The following is a 21,212-nucleotide window of genomic DNA, read 5'->3' on the forward strand; positions in this document are numbered from 1 at the left end:
TTGTTCACATACCGGTGGAAACACCTGCAATGAGAGAGTAGCCAAAAGTTACAAAACCAGACAAGAGTGAAGATCATGCCACATCCAGTTTATAATAATAGTGTTGGACTTCCCTGAATATTCTCCCCTATCTAGATACAGGGAAAGAACACCAAACAAAAGCAAAACAAACCAAAGGAAAAAAAAAAAAAGAAAAGAAAGGATCCTTCTTTTATGCTTATTCTTGTTGTGTAATAGCAAAAAAAAAAAAACAACTGACTTATATGTTCAAATACCCATCTCTTTGAGAAATTTCCACTCTTTTGGAAATATTGTGATTCACATGTACGAAGCCTTATTTCAGAAGACCTGCAGTGCTTTATGCAGAATGGTACTGTTGCTTAGAGAGATCCAGCCACACACGTGAGGTGCTTGTCTGTGAACTCCAACAAGTCCCATGTTCTTCTCCCACAGTTATTTTCATCCATGAGTCTCCTCATGAGACTCTTCTCTTGCTCCACTGCAACTTCAGTGAACTCCCTAATCACATTCCTTCCTCCCAGCTTCTCCTGAAGTGAATCTAATGCCACTAATTTTCCCTCTCTCTTCACTCTTTTTATCATTTTTGTTCTCTACTATTTTCTCCACTAGAAAATCTCACTTCCCTTTTCTAAGTGACTTTCCCTGTCACTCTTTCTTTTTCAACAGTTTTCCTCAGTATTTCCTTACAGCAGCCTCACCTTTATCACCTCTCCCCCCGAAAAAACAAAACCAAACAACACCCTAGTCATTTTCAGGCATTTCCTTCTCTCCAAGCAGGAAAAGATGACAGAAAATGGGCCCTGGCAGCAGACTAAGGTATCTTTTAGGTTGAAGCCATAGATACGCTCACATCCCTGTTATTTTCATCTAATAGAAAAACAATGTATGCTATCTAGTCAATCTTAGATACTCCATTCTTCCTTTCACTGCTCCCCTGAAACACCCAGAATATAATGTTTCTGCCCACATTCTGTCAGTTCTCTGCACTCTTAAAAAAAAAAAAAAGAAAAAAGAAAAAAAATTTGAATGATTCTGAATGTGGTTTGTGGGGGTAACTCTTGCATTCAGTGCTCCCCACGTATCTGTATGCGTGTGTGCAATTTTCTCAGCGTTTGTCACAAAAGAGGGTTTAGCCCTTTCTCCTTTCCCTAGCAATTAATTTTACTTGTCAGCCTTCAGAGCAATGCTCTTCCTGATGCTGGCAATACCTGTTTATATCAGTGCTACTGGTCCTCCAGCTACTACATCAGCTCAGCACCTTTACCTGCACTGCCTTCGCTGTCACATCCTGTGTTGGAGTGACCATTTCCCTTTGTCCAAATCAAGACAGCTGGTGCAGTGGGAGAGAGGAGGGGGGAGAAAACCCCAACCCCAAATCCAAATCCAAACAAACAAACAAAGACAGAACAAAAAACCCAAACACCAAAACCAGACGTTCACTGAGATTTTAATCTTTGATTTATCTCTATACTCACACAATCCTAGCTGAGTATGATGAATGTCTGGGAAGGGGATCCAAAAAGACATACATTGGCACTCTAAAAGCAACCTTAATTATGAATTGAATGAGGAAACAGATCAGCAGCAAGTCAGCATTTTTCCCATCAGCAAACCTAATTCAAGGCTGTTTCTCTGATTAGCTGCATTGCTTTCAGCTAGGGTGATACCATTCAAACAAGAAATACATAGCAGCTGGCAACACCACATCTCAACCTCACTGTCATCATCGTTGTGATTATAAATGATCTTCTATACATAATTTGCTCAGTCCTAAAGCAATTTGTGCCACAGAACAGCTCAAGAACCATTCTTTATGCAGTAAGTGTAAAAACTTGACCTCTGTCTGTCTCGCTGCAACAGGGACATGTAGCATGGGATGTTTCATGGTCGTTTATAGAGTGTCAGCCACAGTCTGGATCTCCTTATTTAGCTGATAATTCTGACACTTTTATGTTGCTCAACTTAACATGTTTTAATTTCTTAGTATAATTAAGAGCTGTATTTTGATTAGATCCCTGCTTAACTATACCCATTTTGTAGTTTTTGAAATCTGAATGAAATCTGGTAAATCATTACTTTTCCACTTATATTATGCAGATACAGCATTAGTCCCCTTTGCTGTCAGATGTAATTAACATTCAATAAGCAGTGACATTTAATATAAGACTGCATAGTAGCCAGAGTACAATTCACAGAGATCACCAAAGTAGGACTAGGCCAGTTTCAAAACTATATTAGTTAGCTGATTTTTAAAAACCCACATTTGTCTCATATCTTGCATAGTTAAAAAAAAAAAACAAACATATTTTGGTCCTTAAAAAAATAACTATAAAATCTGACCACCATTTTGTCCATCACAACTCTTCGGTATTTCTGAGACTAACTTCTCTAATAAAAATAATTCCTACTGCTTTTCATTCCACTTTACCCTGCAAAGCCAATACAGCTCAGAGAGAGGGAGCTAGATCCCTTTTATGTGCCTCATTATCTGACATAATTCACAATTTTTCCCCACAGTGATACCACTAAAAAGCCACCAGAAATTACAGAAATCCCCTACCTGTCCAGTCTAGCTTGTCAAAGCAAATTTTTCAGGCTGCTATAGAAGTCTGCCAGGAGAGTTTAGAAATTCTTATTCCTAGTATGCTTTTTTCTTTTTATCTAACTTTAAAAACAAAAGACAAAGGAAAACACCACACCCCCCCCAAGAAAAAAACCCACCACCCAAAAAACCCACAAACAGCAAAGCAAGCAAACAAACAAACACCAAAAAAAAAAAAAAAAAGAGGGATGGGGGAACAAAACCAAAACACCAAAACAAAAAAACAAATTTTAAGGCTTTAAATGACCATGGGTCACTTGGAAACACTAGCGACTCAGGGTGCCATTGCAATGTAGTAGACTAATTTTCATTATGATTAAGTTATTCTTGAACAAGATTGCTAATCAGACAGGCCCAAACTATAGCTTGCTTAAATCATCTCACCAGAAGTTTTCTAAGCTTCAGAAACACGATATGTGTTCTGTGCAAAGACCTCAGTAACTGAAATACGGCTGCATCTTTTTGATGTTTTTGCAGACTTCTCTTAGATTATAAAATGCAATTGCTAAGAAAGCCCCCTATTATGCCCTAAAAGAGCCTTCTAATGGACGTTCTAGACTATCCGTTTTTGCAGTGTGTCTGAAGTAATGCTTGGAGGTCAGTGATATTATGACCCCTGTCTTTTGTTGCTAGAGAATTTGAAACATGCCTGTATTTGTCAAAGCACATCTTCACCTTGATTTCCTCTAGCTCCTGCAGTCCCTCCCTGCCATTCCCAAGGACATACACTCTTCTGTGAGTGACCTTTATAATCACACTCTGTCAACTTGGATAACCAGATCGTTTGCTGATTAATTGATGTATTCAAATGTACAATTCATTTCTTACAGTGTTAAAGGGCTGCCAGTTGTCTTTGTTGCTGATCATTAAATAAAATGCTTAAGTACATCACATAAGGCATGACCTCAGCATCACATACATCTGCCTATAAAATGACTTTCTTTCTCCTCAAAACAGGAAGTTGATATTTATACAGTGAAGACTGAAGAATTGGCATTTACTTCTGCATTCTGCCTCCAAATTCAGCGTAATGATTACATTCATGCCTTGGTCACCTATTTTAATATCGAATTTACAAAGTGCCACAAGAAGATGGGATTTTCTACAGGTAATCTGTATTTCTTTTAATTTTGTTTCTATTGCTATCAGTGTATCAGTGCTACTGGCCAGAAGATACAGGAAGGTTTACTATACCACCAGATTTGAATTTAGCAGTAAAAATTATTGTCACTTTGAGGGAGGTGAGCAGGACGGGGAAAGGACAACTGCTTGTAGACATTCTGAAGGGGCAGTATTTCACAATGGCTACCAAGCTTAGAGATCAGCAGGAATTTACCCAGGAGTTGATGCCCCTCGCCAATTGTATCTAAATCCTGTGTCAAGTTTCTCAGATTAGATAGGGAATTGTTGGCTCAGGGAGAGATAGCAGCTTTGCATCCCAGTTTCCTCCGAACTTGACAAAAGCTCTTGTTTGTCTCAGAGTGTAGAACAAAATCACTGGGATTTTTCTTGGTTTTTTTGGAAGACACATCCACACATACTGCTTTTGTAAATCAGCTTTAACAACCCAAATGTGGAACTCTAACTTATCTTGATGAGCAGATATTTAACTCCATTCCAGTAAGGCATTATCTACCAGAGTAAATTAAAGAGCCAGTGTTGCAAGAAATGTAAAAACCTTATGGTGCTTTAATGACAAGAACAACAAATTACAGTTGGTGCTGGTTGCAATTAGCAACACTGCACAACTCAAACAGGTGTAAATGGGACTTGATGTAAGATAAATATGATTAGAATCTCCTTTTTTACTCCTTTTACAGGAGCTCTCAACCCTTTACACCAGATTCAAATGTCAGAGTACTTCGTTAAAATACTCATTTATATTTGATTCTATAAGTGTAACCGTATGGATGATGTTATTTGGATTCTCATATTCTTATGTTTTTCAGTAAATGTGTTTCCCTGGTCATTCTATACAAGTGTTATACTATAGTATTTCTCACACCATATAGGCATCAATATGTGCTATTAAACAAAGTGTAGCTAGGGAGACATGAAAATCTATGAGGCTCTGCAGTGGTACCCTGAAGTGGTAATATTTCTGAGTTTGTTTGAAACAAAATTATCTAAGGTGGTAAACACTTCAGGTTTTAGGCATTTGTTTTTTCCACAGAAGGCTATTTTTAGGGTTTTTTTTTTCAGGAGAATGTAGCACATTAATCTTTTCTAAAAGGTAATATAGACAGCTTTCTGTAAAAAATTACTTTGAATAAAGGGTGTAGTTATCGTGTTGTGATGTTAACTGAAACCTACTTTAGTAAAGGAGGTCTGCTTATATTTCCAGAACTACATGAAAGGTTGTTGGTATCGCTGAGAATTTGGCTTCATTTGCACAGGAATAATGGAAAGTGTTTCTGTTCCATGTGTGCTTATGAACATACATGTTTTAAGAAACATCCTTGAATAGATTAGGCTATTAGATTAATGTTTTCCAGTCAAATGTGTCCCACCAGCAAACCTGACCCTCAAACCCAGCCAGTCTTTGCTTGGCTCTTAGACATCCCAGTGAACAGGCATCAAAAGTGGCAAGGAAAAGAATCCATTATATTATTGCAAGGAGCTGCTTGTCTGCAGAGTAGACATAGACTTGCTCCAGTATCAGTATAGCAAAAATCCCTGGATAAGGACTTCCTTGACTTTTATTGTCTCTTGGGTCTATGGAATGAAGAAGGCTTACTCAGGCACTTAGAAAGAAAATGTTCTGCAAGACCACCGTAGGTGGGCTTAGCTTTCCTTAGCACATAGGAATCGAGAACTTGAGGAAGGAAAGACGTTAAGTAGTATTAGGGAGAAGAGGCTACCTTTGGATAAAAGCCTAGGGCAGATACCAAGTTTAGAATAGCATTTTTTTACAAAGAGGTTTTTGCAGACACTTCTAAACTTACAAATATATGTACAAGATATTTTATGCCTACCTGTCATAAAAAAGAGGGGAAAGGAGTCAAAATCTCCAATATTTCTGAACCTCTATCAAAAATAAATGCTGTTCATCAGCAGTGCCTAAAAACCTAGCTTCTCTCTCTGTAGCTCCTGCAGGCTACTACTTCATAGGTGCTGAATGCTTAGTCATACACTCCCATTCTCAAATCCTTTCAGCTTTGATAACTTCCCTTTCTCATAATTCTTTCTGCAACTATATCTCTTAGCTGCTGGTGGCTCAGCCTCCTTGGAGGCTTGCTTAGAGAGGCTTCCTATGTCTCCAAATTCTGTCTCTTGGCAAATGCTACATTTCTCCTATTAAATTCTTTTGTTTGCTCTACTGCCAGTTCTCTCAACATCTTACTTCAGTAACTGAATTCTCCCACAGGGTGTATGGCCCGCCAAATAAAAAAGGTTGGATGTCATTGGATGCAAATAAGGAAGAGCTGCTAGCCAGATATCCATTCAAAGCTAAATTCTTAAGATTTTGAAGTCCATGCTCAAGTTGGTTGTTGTTAACAAGAGCTTCTTCTAGAACAGAAGTTTGCTCTGGCCTTCTTTGACACAAATGAGGCTACAGACATATCATCAATTATAGCAGTTCCCGGAACCACTCTGAAGCCTGGAGGAAGCAATTAGTAGAGACTTGTTTGCACAGAACTTTGTCATGGTTTCATCTGGGTCATATGTGCTGCCCCTCTAATTGCACTAAGACAAGTACTGTTTATGTGGAGTGTTAACTGTTATTAAAACTAGCTAAAATAAAGTGAGCAGCAATTGAGGAAGAGGGTTTTTATACCATGAAACTGATGATAGTACATGAGTTGTTGTCCTGCGTTGAGCTGTAGCAGTTATTTTTCTCCTTCTTAGTAGCTGGTGTAGTGCTGTGGTTTTGACTTTAGTCTGAGATCAACGCTGATAACACACTGGTGTTTTTAGTTGTTGCTATGTAATGTTTACCCCGATCAAGGACTTTTCAGTCTCATGCTGTGCCAGTTAGGAGGGACATGGGAAGCCAGGCGAAAGCAGAGACAGGACACCTGACTCAAATTAGCCAAAGGGGTATTCCACAGCACATCATGCCCAGTATATAAACTGGGGGCAGTTACCCAGAAGGCCCAGATCGCTGCTCGGGTTGGGCTGGGTACCGGTCAGCAAGTGGTGGGCAATTGCATTGTGCATCACTTGTGTTTATTGTTTTCCCCTTTTAGTTTTATATTCTCTTCCCTTGCTATTTCCCTTACCATTATTATTATTGGTGGTAGCAGTAGTGATTTGTGTTATACCTTAGTTACTGGACTGTTCTTATCTCAAGCTGTGGGAGTTACATTCTTTCGATTCTCCTCCCCATACCTCTGGGAGCAGGGGGGTAGTGAGCTAGTGGCTGCATGGTTCTGAGTTGCCAGCTGGGCTTAAAATGTGACAGTTGTACTCCAGGCACAACATCAGGACTACAGAACCTTGCACAAGTCCATAGGACCAGACAGGAGTAATCCAAGCATGCTGAGGGTACCGGTCAATGTTTAATATCTTTAAAAGGTCATAGTGATGGGGAAGGTTCTTGATGATCAGAAAAAGGCAGCTATCACACTCATCTTTAAGACATGCAGTAAACAGGATCAATGGAACTACAGATCAGTCATCTCACCTCAATCCCTCGGAAGACTATGACACAAATCCACCTGGAAACTATTTTCAGCTGTATAAGGGACAAGAAAGTAATTGAGAACAGCTGGTATGGAATTACCAAAGCCAGTTGTACCTTACAAACCTGATTGCCTTCTGGACAACTAGCTGTGTGGATTAGGCAAGATCAGTGGCTGTTGTAATACCTTGAATTTAGCAAGGCCTTTTGTACAACGTTGCATAGCATCCTTACAACTATATTGGTGACAAATGGACTGGTTAAGTGAACAATAACATGGGTGAAAAATTGTCTCAAAATGTCAATTAGCAAAGTCAAAACAGCGGCCAAATATAAGTAGCACTCACAGGTGATCGGTAGTGAGGTCAGTGTTATTCCACATCTTTATTAATGATCTGAATGATGGGATAAAGTGCTCTCTCTGCAAATTTGTTTATAGTCCTGAACTGGAAGAAGCATAGGCTGAAGAGAATGGATGCTATTTAGACAGACCTACACAGGTTCAGTATGAGCTGTTGAGAGCCTTATGAAGTTTAGCAAAGCCAAATGCAAAGCTCTGCAGATGGGATGTAACCGTTCCATGCTACTGCTTGAGCTCACTGAATAGAAATAAGCTTTGTTGGAGAAGACTCTTGGATTCTTGTAAGCAGCAAACTGAACATGAGTCAGAAGTATGCCTTTGCAGCAAATCTGGCCAGTCATCCTGACTTGTGTTAGCATGAGTGTAGACAGGAGGCCTCTATTCAGCACATCATAAGGTGGGTGCAGAACAAGTTACTCCATAAAAATGTCATTTGGCCTTCTGTACCTGAAGGAAGAAACACCACTGTCTAGAAGACTGGTTTGGATTCTGAGCTATTGGCAAAGCTTTACTGAATCCAGTAAAATATCTACGTTTGTAGGACATTAGCAAGTGCCACTTCACTGATAGTTCATTTTTTAATTATGAAGAAAAGAAATGTGCAATTTGGAGTGCCTGCAGTGCACTCACACTGTTCATGGAGAGCAAATTTCCATATGTGTCAGGCTTTTATAAGGAAGATAGCTCTGCATAAGGGCATGTGCACATGTGCATGTGTGTACACAAGATAGCTGTTACAATTTAAAATATATATTCAGTTTAGTCTTGATCTAACAAGTTTTAGAAATTTTACAGAGGCACGTGCAAATGGAGAGCACATTCTGGATCTGAAGTCCTGGAAGAAGATCTCTGCATTTAGCAATTAAAAAAAATTTAAAAATTTAAACTGTCTAGACACATAGCCAGAAATTATCTGGTAAATACTTTTGCTTTGGAAGGTATCAGTTTGCCAGCACTGTTTCTGACAAAAGTTCTGTATCAGTCTTCAGATTCTAGAATTTTGGAACAAAAAGCACGGTAAAAAATTCCTGTCCTGACAGGTTAAAAAAAAAAAAAAAAAATCTTCATGATTTCCCCACACAATTTCTAAGGCCAAAAATATTTTTGAAACATTTATGTTAGAATTAAATGAGATCATTGTTTTATTAAACAGTGTTAAGACATTATTAGCATGATTCAAAAAGGTGGCTCCATGTCTACATCAAAAAAGCAATTGAGGAAGCAAATGAAACAGAATTCAGTTTAACAGAGGCTTCTTTGCCAGGTCAGAAAGTCTTTGTATTTGCATGGTTCTTAGGTTCCTAGATGCTCTTAACTGCAAGAACGCTAGGAAAAGGAAGTAACCAATACAAGTTTATTAGGCACAGCTCAGAATTTTGAATTTAAATCAGAAATAAAAACAAATGAGTAAAATAGAAACCTGAACTAGCAGAATATTGTCAAGGGGATTTTACTAAGCAAAACTAGAAATTAACTGAGATCAGTGTCTCTCTCTGGCAAATTGTCCATAGCGTCCATAGCATATGCATTTTAAAAGTCCAAAAATAGGTCAAAGTGCAGGTGCCCTTTTCCTACCTCTGTTCTCCTGGAAATGATAAAATCTGCTCTTCAGGGATCCTGAGTCAAAGCTTTCCTCTGTATCATTGTGATTAATAGTTTTTGATGAACCTTTCTTTCATGGGTTTGTGTAATTGTTTTTTTGAAGTAATTTAGACTTCTGCCTTTCAAAACACTTAGTGGTAGAGATTTCCCCAGGTTGAATCTGTAAAGGAAAGCATCAAAAAAGTGTCTATCATGCCCAGTAACCCCCTTTGTGGAATCTTTCTTGCTGCGTGTGCTTTACATCTGACATATTCCAGTAAAAATCAGAAGATAACCCACTGAGAATCAATAGAATTGTGTTGATGTAAAGCATGTTTGTTAATATAGTATTTAAGTTAAAGCATTCTATAAGAAAGGCTTTCTAAAATTTTTTCTCACAATTTAATTTTTAAGACAAAGGCAAAATTTCTGTAAATAATAACCATGCATGTTTTTCAGCACCTGATGCTCCCTATACTCACTGGAAGCAAACTGTCTTCTACTTAGAGGACTATTTAACTGTGAGACGAGGAGAAGAAATCTATGGGTCTATATCCATGAAACCAAATGCAAAAAATGTGGTGAGTAAGCATCACTGGTTCTAATTCCAACTCTGCTGGTCACAAACTATAATCCACAGTAAATGAAATGCATATAAGTAAAACAATAAGCATTCTGAAGGTTCTAAATTCATATTATTAGTAAGAGCTCTAATCACAACTTCACCAAAGCTGGTGGCAAAAATGACAATGCAGTGCTAATGTTACAGAGCTCAGCCTGCAAACAAGCTAGTATGGGAAGGAAGAACATCACCAAGTCAGCTGCCCTCTGCAATCGGCTTGACTCACATTTTATGACACAAGTAGGCAAAGGTCCCTTCAATACTGCCACTGAAATCAATGGTAGGATCTCTTCTTCCAGCACAGGATGATGAAGAGTTAGTACTTCAGTTCTGCATCTATAGCCTTATTTCCCACTCAGTGCCCCAGAACTCTCCTTTAGGAAATTAAGTAACAGATTTCAGATGAACATCTGTATGAACTCACTGATCAATTGTATTTGAACTCCCTAATCAAGTGACATGGTAATTTCAAAACTGCAGCTTTCCACAGAAAATACAGATGTTTTAAGACTAAAGCATGATGGATATCCCAGTATCATGACCAGCGATAACTTCCTAAATTTCTCTGCCATGGGCTGAACTGAATCCCTCCCCATGTCAGTTATTCAGTGCTTCTTGCAACTTGTAAGGAGACTATGAGACATGGTCTGATGGACAACCCATGCCTGTATAGAAGAGCAAGACGTGAGAAGTATGGATTCTTGGAGAAACAGTGGCCTCATTTTCTGCCAAAAAACCTTGAGCAGAATCTCTTAATTTTCTATTAGAACATACAGCCATTAAAATAACCTGGTTAGATTCTGTCTATGCATTTGTTGCAATTGTTTAAATATTGCATTGACTGCATCAAATCTTAACATTTCATTGCCTTCCTTTTTTTTAACTTTTTTTTTTAACTTTTTTTGTACCAAATACAGATTGGATATGGCTTTCATAGTAGTGTTGATATAAGGGAAGAAATAAATAAATAAATAACAAAATAAACCTGGCATGAAAACAAACACATTTAGTTCTGAAGCTACCACTTGTTGTGAAAGTAGAGGAAAATAGTCTGTTTCTCACCTTTATGCTGTTCTTGGGGGACTGGAACATTTTCTTTCAGGTTTAATGTATCAATTGTCTTTTGAGGGAAAAAGTAAAAAGAATATTAAAAATTTGTTCGCACAGAAGTAAGCACCTGAATGCAGATCTAGGTGCTGGAATTAATGTGTTCTTGTTTGTTATCGTAAGACAGAGGGATCACCTTGGTTCAAAAGGATTTGTTACTGCTTTGTTCTTCTGAAACATAAGCCTTTCAAAAGCTTGTAGAGAGACAGCTTTGTTTTGTAGGGCTATGTAGTGCCTCTTTCAAAAAACGTGTCATTATAAGTAAAGAATGAGTGAGGGCTTATCTATAATGGGAGGTTTACTAGATCTATTCTGGAATAATTCCTAGTGTGAAAGCCCTTTACCCTAGATTAAGAGTATCTCAATGGGGGATACCCTTTAAAAAGTTGTTGCAGAATACGTATGACAGCACAGCATTTCAGATACCTTCTAGTTGTAACCAGGACACTCAATCAGCCTAAAGAAAAATATACAAATATGCCCTAGACATGATTGTATGGTGAATGCTATTACACATCCTATATCCTGCTTTTCCAGTGTAACATTTAAAATCAAAAGAAGTTGGAAACCGCAGTAGGTATCTCTTGAATCTGAAGGTCAGCTCAAGCAATGATAACTGAATTCATACACTAAACTTATGGCCTTACTTTGTGTTGCGTTTAAATCTTTTTGCAGCGTGACCTGGATTTCACAGTAGACTTGGATTTTAAAGGACAGCTATGTGAAATGTCAGTATCTAATGACTACAAAATGCGCTAGCAAGAGACCTTTCAGAGATGAAAAGGAGAATTTTATCAAGTCCTGAACTGCTGAACTTCAAGCTAGGAGCAACTTTTTGCAAGATTGTTATACGAAGTACTAGAGTGTTTACCTGGATGGAAAGTGGTAACCTGATTCCTCTTGCAGAAAGTACAGGGGGCTGGGGTCCCGCTGTGAATGTACAGTATACAGAACTGTAGCTTTTGTCAAACATATAGGAAAATAAGCAACAGTCTTGACTGTTCTGGTTAAATTTAGGACGGCAGAAGATGCATATACAAATTGTACTACTTACTGTGAATTTCTGGTTCTTCCAAGCTTTGCATGTTAAAGGTGATTAGGGCAGTTTTCTCACTATGGAAGACCACTACAGCACATTACTGTGATACTATTACTGGACTTATATTCAATACAAATGAATATATATATTGTATATGAGAAAAAGATATCATTTCATAATAGGGATTCGTTTTGTGATTATTTAATTCTCATTATGCAGTTATGGAAAGGTAATGATGTTGCCTCTGGCACTACTCTAGGCAGTGATACAGTCCATTAACTGTCCAAAGTTATAGCTTTGGTAAATATTCCATGCAAATTGTAGATAAGAGCTGGGCATTTACGGAAAGTTAAAGCTATCTTTTTGAATGTCCTCTGGAAAATGTGGACCATTAGTTTTAAAATTCACCTTCACAAATGGATGTCTATCAGAGCTTTAAAAAAATTAGCTTTTTATCCTTGAAAATATTCTGTGGTGAGTTTTTATAGGTGGATTTTGCATGAGATCTTCTGAAATCAGACACCTAGTATTTAAATGTGATGAATGCAGAGTCTCTGAAGTGGTGGCTAATACATGTTTCTTGGCCATGCCATACATAAGTTCTTTGCAAGACTCTTAATACAAAATAATAATAAAAAAAAGTAAAATAGGAATTAGTGTTTTCTTTTGGTGATGTTTTAGGTATGTTTTAAATTGCAAAAACTGTTCTCAAGAGTGCAGTGACTTGCAGGAACAAGCTAATGTCTATAAAAAAAAAGGCAATGGCTTCTGATATTACTAAGATGTCTGTAGCTTCCCCATCCCCTTACACCACTTCTTCTTACAATATTTCCTTCTTACTGTTAAAATATTAACTGATTATAATTCTTCATACGTATCAAGTCTTTTTACTATATGAATGTTGACCATTTAATCACATGTAATTCGAGAAAAACTGCATCATCGGTCCTGTCTACCCATCGGTCTGCCATTAGGCATCAAATCATTTTCCATCATGTATTGTATGAGACTGACTAGTTTTTTGCCTAAAAATATTTTTAAGCACCTGCAAATAAAGCATACTTGAAGATGTATTTTGCCAGTATTTGTTGAATTCTAAGTTTTAGACGCTTATTTCTATTGTTTTTCCCTTCACAAAAACTGCACAGCACTTCCATTTTCTAGTGATGGTCTAGGGATTGTATCAGAGGATATCTATGTAGAAAATTAAACTGCAATTCAGCAGTAAATGTATTACTTGCAGTGTATTTGATCGCTGTTGTTTTAAAGCACTTTCCTTTCATTTTCCTGGAATGAGGATGAACAACTTTCCTCACAAAACAACTAGAATTTTGACTGTCAAATATTGCTGCAATTTTCAAGGGATTGGTTCACAGCAAGATCATCTACTCATTCAATAATAGCTTGGACCAGAAAAACCTCCAGAAGTCTGGGGTTTTTTGCTAACATTTCTGTGATTCTAAGACTTTCAGGTATGGAATTCTACCAGAATTTTTCCTCAGCCCCCTACATTTATATAAAGATACTCAAATTATGTTTTCATCTTCTTTGCTGACTATAATCGCTGAGCTGACTATAACAGAAAGAGGAAAGACTCTTGCTTTGTTTGTCTCACACTTTGACAGCACTTCAAACCATCCGCTTCTTTGCTCACTGCATGAGTCTTTAATAACTTTAATATTAAAATAATAAGAAGGAAAAAACTCCCAAACACCTTGTTTAAAAAAAGACAAATCCCACACACACAAAAGAAAAGAATTCACAAGGGTCTGCCTGCCTTTACTGAGAATAGGTCATTTTTGCCTGATAGAAAGCGTTGGACAAGAAGCAGCAAAGAAAACTTGATGAGAACAGCTCATTACTGAGTTTGAAAGGTATTTTAAGCACTGGTGTGTACTGCCCTTTCTGCCTCATCTTTCACCTAATGACAGTGAAATGTAAGTCTCTCTTCAACAGTGACCACCTTACCTTCATACTACAAGTGCCCATTCACTTCAGCGTTGCAAGATTAAGTCCTTGCTGATATTGTTAATGGCACAGTTCTGGGGTGATGGCCGGACTTCAGTCACATTTAGCCCTCGGAAACTTGTCTTGTGCTTTTCTTCACATCAAAAGCCTATTGCATATTTCTCCAGCACATAAAGAACTGAGAGTGACTACTGAAGTACTGAGTATCTTCAAATCACACTGATCAAAAAGAAAATTTAGACTTCAAAGGTGGTACCTACCTCTAAGGTTTTGAAAGCACCAATGAGTTCATGATACATAAGGTCTATTAGGTCAGCATTAGTGAAAAAGGTATGCAAAGAATTTGCAGGCCAGGTGCAATTGGCTTTCCTCAGCAGTCCAGCAAGTTTGAGTAACTACCACAAAGTCTGAGCCTAAACTTCTCAAGAATAAGAATAAACTCTTCAACTGAGTAAGAATGTCTGTCGTGGACTCCAGGGCTGAACACAAGCCACTGATCTTCAAAGATGTGCGTTAAAGTAGTAATGACAAAATGATGGTTGACATCTGAAACAGATGTAAATTTGAAGTTTTCCTTCCCACTGACAAGAAAAGATGATCATGAGCTGAGGACAGAGGATAAGAAAGAACCTGAAAGGCAGTAACTAAACAAAAGACTATCCTAGATGAGCAACAGATCAAGCACAGAAGAAAGAGAAAGCAGGTCACTTCTGCCTTGATCCTAATCTTAAGGCGAAAGCATTAAAAGCCTTCTGAGGGATTCTCCTATTACTTGAAACACAAAGAAACATCAAAAAAACCCCTAAATACTGAACATGCACCTAAAAGGCACAGTGTGCATTTCACACTTGCAGTGCTTGTAGAATTAGTAGTGTTAAGAGGGACACTTTATGTTCCCAAGGTCCTCTACAGAGCAGTATGACTCACACGTATTTCTTGTTCCCAGTGCCAACTATCCCTTTTCAGATGTTGTTAAAGAAGTTTCACAATTTTGGTTAAGGTTGGGTTTTGCAGGGCTTCCTCTGGGGGCCTTCTTATGGGCAGAATTAGGAGTTTTATAGCCTTTTTAAACTTTCTTAGACTTTTAATAGAATTTGAAATGGTTCAATAGATAGATAAGAATACTACCCAAGACAGCATGTTTTCACTACAGAGATAGTTTGAAGAACCTTATAGGAAAAAATTTCTTACAGGATTTATTTTAAATTTAATATTAATTCATAAATTAATTTACCCCATGCAGATTTTATTGTAAATAAGAAAAACTTCCTTCACTTAGAAGGTAATTTTATAAAGGACAAGGAGCAATAGGTTCAAAGTTAAACAGGGGAAGTTCAGGTTAGATATAAGGAAGAAGTTCTTTACTGTGAGGGTGGTGAGGCATTGGAACAGGTTGCCCAGAGAAGTGGTAAATGCTCCATCCCTGGCAATGTTCAAGGCCAGGTTGTACACAGCCTTGGGTGACATGGTTTAGTGTGAGGCGCCCCTGCCTATGGCAGGGGGGTTAGAACTACATTATCTTAAGGTCATTTCCAATCCAAATTAGTCTGTGATTCTATGATTCTATGTTTATAATGAGTAATAAATACCTGCCTTAAGAAAATAATCCAGCAGACACTCTTCTTTGCCTGTAAAGTATTCCACACATATTACTTACATAATATATATATATGCTGTCATTTAAACATATTGTCAATAAGACTGTAAATTGTCCAATTCATATGGATTGAACTCAGTCTAATTAGAGGACAATCTGTCTGTGTTCTATAATCAGTAACTTCAAGTACTGTACATACTGGTAGATGTAACATACTCTCTGTGATCAGAATGTTCTGCATGTTCTGCAAACCTTTTTTTTTTTTAAGTATAGATAACATTTAAGAAAGATTTGCTTAGCAAAACCATGTCCCAATGTCACTAGTATAATAGACAAAACAACACAGTATTATAATTACTTTCATGACTCCTTTCTCAGATGAATGAGAGTAGATTACTTTAGCTACAGGCAGTGACTTCTGCAATTATGTGGAGAGGAGAGGTGAGGGTTAAAAAAGGAGGTAGCCAGAATGAAAAGGGGAGAGCATAACAGAGTACCTGGAATTGTTTTGCTATAGAATCTCATAGAATCTTTTTGTACATTTGTAATGGAAAATTATAATGACCTGCTTGGAGTACTGCTAACTTCAGGGCTAACTTCAGAGCTAACTCATGTAGCCCGGAGCCTTGTCCAGATAAGTCCTGAACATTTTGGAGAGCAGTTTCTCCTGGGCAGCTGTTTCACTGCTGTGCTAATCTCACAAGGAAGCATTTTATGTTCTACTGGAATTTGTCTTGTTACAACTTGGGACTGTTGGCTCTAGTTCTTTTACTATTTTCTCCTGAGAAGAGCCCAGTTCTTTTGTCACCATAACTCCCCATTAGTTCCTGGCGATACAATTAGTTCCCACTGTGGTCCCCTCATGGTAGTTCTTCTCGTCCCTATAAACCCTTGATTGCATTTTAGTCTTTCATACAAATGAGAGCATCTATCCACCTGTAATCCCTTCCCCTATTCCCCATTCTTCCTTCCAACAGAGGCAAGGTACATTATTGCTGCTGTTATACAATATTTAACAAATTTATCTAAGTGTTTTGAAAATAATGTAACTACAAGGGCCGCTAATTAAAAAAAAGCCTTCAAGTTCTCTTACCATGTTGTGTTGGTGGCATAGAGGACACAGTTTATGAGTAATTTTCATCTTGGCCTATAGGTATAAGTTTATGACAGTGGGTGCACTTGCCTAGTTTGAACATACAACAAAGCCAAGTGATTTATTTTTCAATATGCATTAAGCATTTGCAGGCTGGTTCCAAGTGGAAAACTGGGAGGTTTCTCAGAGGTCATCTGTTAATCTCAAAGCACACAGGCGAGTGGGAGGAAGACAAACCTTTCAGATCATATCTAAATTTCATACAAATTGTGAATTTACAGCACTTAAAAATATTTTTCAAAAGCAACTGAAGAAACTAAAGATGTTTCAGATCTGATACAACAATGTTTGTTGTTGTAAAAGCCTCATTGTAAAAGAAAAGGAAACCCAACACATTAACATTTCATGTATCGTTTTAAGGATGATGTGAATCCTCAGCTAGAGATTCCTCGGAATATTGGTATTTCTCCACAGTATGTTGACGGCGGTGAGCCAGGGCAGTAGTATGTTTAAGGGAACAAGACTGCTCCCTGAAAATAGCTGCTACTTCTGGGGATGGATTAAAAAAGGGAAAAAAAGACGTGCTATACGCAGCTGAGACAGAATAAGAGGCCATTTTTCCAGTCTCTGCAGGTACTGATACCATTTCCTTGACTCCCTTTCCTTTCCATTTTCTCATTATGCTTGATATTTTCCTCATTTTTCAGTGAATAATGCAAACAGCATGAAGAAAACATTTTGTTGAGAAAGCTTAGAAAGAACTACGGTGTGATTGTGAAACAGAAAGAAACCATGTTAGATTTGAGATGACAATTACAACTAAAAATCAGTCTTACTTCTTCACAAAACATAAAAGGGCTATGCTACACTCTAAGCCATTCCTCTTCATCATCAGACATGGTCTTTCAGAACAACATCAGTCACCAAAACTGAGCCTGAGCTGACACCTGAATCTTCAAGTGGAAAATAGAACATCCTCTTTTGCAGTTCAGTTCTCTGCTTTCATGACTAGCCATTTCCATTTATTCAAATGAACCATCATAATTTCCAGCACAACACAGCCCTAGAACTACAAATGGACCCCTTTGTTGAGATCACAACAGAATTTAATCAGAAATCATACATATCTTACTATTTTGAAATATGAAATGGCAGTCCAAGAAGGCACACATAACTCATTAATAGTAACTTGTAATGCTGAGCAGCTAGCAGAAGTACTTTTTTATAATAGTGGCATATTTTTTATGTTTATTGGCATGACAAATCAATGTCACTAGCTAATGAAACCTGATTAAAGCAAAAACTATTTACTTCCATAATTGTCTGATTATCCTATAATTGCCATTATTACCACTGACAGAGCATCTCAGAAAAAATAGCTCAATATCTTGCTTGTTTTTGCATGGGATGAGTGTTGGCAGGCAAGCAATGTAAGTGTTGTGTGGAGCTGAAACAGCAGCATGTGATGGTTAGCATTTGTAGATCATGCAGACAACAACAAAGCACATGATGACAACAAGTTTTGAGCTATGAATTGAGGATATGGAAAGGGAAGAGTTCAGAAGCTAAAGGTATCCTTTACCAAAAAAAGATGTGGAGATAACTGAGACAAGAACTTCTGAAAGTATTCAGAAAGTATTCAGACAACCAGGTAAATTGGTCTGACACCTCCCACTAACAAATGTAGCAGAGACATAACATTTTCTGGGAGAACTTTACATTTGAGTTCTACTGCTAAATGATACAGAGTTCTGTTAAGCAAAGGAACATCTGGTCTCAATCTGGGCAAATGCCTAGACCATTCCAATCTAATATTCATAAGTCAAAATGCAAAATTCACTTCTGCTTGCCAGAGTATTGACACTATATTATGTTCTTCCCATCCTTGTTCTTTAAACAGTACTGACACAATATGCTGTTTCTTTTCCTTCAGCTCAAGATGTTTCTAGCTTGTACGTCAGTGATATACAGAAAACCAGAATCTGCTTATAAATCAAAACCAAACCTAAATCAAACTTTTCTTCTAAGCTGTCCTTATCTTTCATTTGCCTGTGCATTGTGTTCTTTTTTTTATGCTCCACACTCATATAATTGCCTGTGTTAGTAAGGATAAATCTAGTCATCTTGGGGATCCTGCTAGTCCCATGAGGCTTTGAACATAGAGGGTCAGAATCTGAGGAGGCAAAAAGTACCATTGTGATCTATCAGCCTCTTGAGAATATCTTGTTCCAACCTCAGTGCTGAAGCAGGACAATCTGGAGCAGGCTGCCCAGGACCATTTACAGCTGGGTTTTGAATATCTCCAAGGATGGAAACTCCATAACATCTCTGGGAAAACCATTCCAGTGTTTGACCACCTCTACATTAAAAAAAAAAAAAAAATCCAACATATTTTCTTGTGTTCCGGTGGAATTTCATGTGTTTCAACTTGTGCCTGTAGCCCCTTGTCCTGTCATTGGGCAGTTCTGTAAAACGTCTGGCTCCCTCCCCTTCATTCCCCACCTTTATCATGTATTTACCCACACTGATCAACATCCATCTTGAGCATTCTCTTCTTTAGATCCTCTGGGCCCAGCTATTCAGACAGTTTTCAAAGCACTTTTCTGTCCAGTTATCTAACCTATATTTTGTCATGTTGTCAATGAGGATGTTATAGGAGACAGTGTCAAAAGCCTTACAAAAGTTGAGGTAAACAACACTGAGGACTCTCCCCCTACCCACCAAGCTAGCTATCTCACTGTAGAAACTACCAGCTTAGTTAAGCATAATTTCCCCTTTGTAATCCAATGCTAACTATTCCTGATCACCATCTTGTCCTTCATTTGTCTGGAAATGGTTTCCAGGATTAGTTGCTCTGTCACTTGCCTAGGAATTGTGATAAGGCTTAACACCCTGCAGTTGTCTGGACCCTCCTTTTTTGTTCTTCTGGAAGATAGGATTGACATTTTCATTCGTGTGAATGTCTTGCACCATAGAGTGCTTTCATAGCACCCTTGGATGCTATGTTGCAGGGTGTTGTAGCAGTCTCAGACAAACTGTTATGCTTTAATGTTGGTATAAAAAGCAGACATGCAGAAAGGTTTGCTCGACTGAAAGATTATTTTTTTCCATCTATACCACAGAAAAGTTGTAAGGAAATGTTGGAGGTTTCCAGTCCAACTTACTGCTCCAAACAGAACTTTCTCCAAAGCTATGCCAAACCCCTGTGGCTTTGTGTAAAACCTGACTAGAAAACTTCCAGGGACAGGGGTCTTGTAAGCTATCAGCAGATCTGATAAAACACATTCCCCTTCATGATAGACCATGCCTTGCTTACCTAGCTTGATATTTTGAGACCTGCCAGCAGGTAATATTTAATCATTTGATAGATGCCTGTAATGTTGATTTTGCATGACTACAGTTTCTTGATTGATAGCACCCTTCAGAAGTCTATCTTTGCACAGCTACATAATCTCCATAGCGATGACAGAAAGATACTTTAGCTGCTGATCTACACAACCCTAAGAATCTTGCTAACAAGAAGTATTAAACAAAATTGCCACTATTTAATAGAATCATAAAATCATAGAAAAGTTAGGGTTGGAAAGGACCTTAAGATCATCTAGTTCCAACCCCCCTGCCATGGGCAGGGACACCTCACACTAAACCATGTCAACCAGTGTTCAAGTCCAGCCTGGACGTGAACACTGCCGGGGATGGAGCATTCACAACCTCCCTGGGCAACCTATTCCAGTGCCTCACCACCCTAACAGGAAAGAATTTCCTCCTTATATCCAATCTAAACTTCCCCTGTTTAAGTTTTAACCCGTTACCCCTTGTCCTATCACTACAGTCTCTAATGAAGAGTCCCTCTCCAGCATCCCTATAGGCCCCCTTCAGATACTGGAAGGCTGCTATGAGGTCTCCACACAGCCTTCTCTTCTCCAGGCTGAACAGCCCCAACTTTCTCAGCCTGTCTTCATACGGGAGGTGCTTCAGTCCCCTGATCATCCTCGTGGCCCTTCTCTGGATTTGTTCCAACAGTTCCATGTCCTTCTTCGGCTGAGGACACCAGAACTGCACACAATACTCCAAGTGAGGTCTCACAAGAGCAGAGTAGAGGGGCAGGATCACCTCCTTCGACCTGCTGGTCACGCTCCTTTTGATGCAGCCCAGACACGGTTGGCTTTCTGGGCTGCGAGCACACACTGCCGGCTCATGTTCATTTTCTCATCAACCAACACCCCCAAGTCCTTCTCCGCAGGGCTGCTCTGAATCTCTTCTCTGCCCAACCTGTAGCTGTGCCTGGGATTGCTCCCACCCAGGTGTAGGACCTTGCACTTGTCATGGTTAAACTTCATGAGGTTGGCATCAGCCCACCTCACAAGCATGTCGAGGTCCCTCTGGGTGGCATTTCTTCCCTCCAGGGTATCAACCGAACCACACAGCTTGGTGCCATCGGCAAACTTGCTGAGGGCGCACTCAATCCCACTGTCCATGTCAGTGATGAAGATGTTAAACAAGACCAGTCCCAACACCAATCCGTGAGGGACACCACTCGTTACTGGTCTCCAGCCGGACATTGAGCCATTGACCACAACTCTTTGCGTGTGGCCAT

General features: G+C 38.6%; 1 protein-coding gene across 3 annotated transcripts in view; it reads left to right on the plus strand.

Annotated features, from left to right (window-relative positions):
• PRMT8 (protein arginine methyltransferase 8) overlaps nt 1–13,204 on the plus strand; it is a 60,331-nt gene extending 47,127 nt beyond the window's left edge. For all 3 annotated transcript variants that reach the window (XM_057428650.1, XM_057428660.1, XM_057428670.1), the window contains 3 exons: nt 3,581–3,731; nt 9,649–9,770; nt 11,594–13,204. In XM_057428650.1, coding sequence (XP_057284633.1) covers nt 3,581–3,731; nt 9,649–9,770; nt 11,594–11,677 — 357 coding nt within the window. In that variant the 3' untranslated portion in view covers nt 11,678–13,204. The remainder of the gene's footprint in view (nt 1–3,580; nt 3,732–9,648; nt 9,771–11,593) is intronic.
• The last annotated feature ends 8,008 nt before the right edge of the window (nt 13,205–21,212 follow it).

The sequence above is a fragment of the Pezoporus wallicus genome, unplaced genomic scaffold (genome assembly GCF_028554395.1).
Source record: "Pezoporus wallicus isolate ANWC-B61680 ecotype Strahan unplaced genomic scaffold, APGP_CSIRO_Pwel_v1 scaffold_3294, whole genome shotgun sequence".
Lineage (NCBI taxonomy): Eukaryota > Metazoa > Chordata > Aves > Psittaciformes > Psittacidae > Pezoporus > Pezoporus wallicus.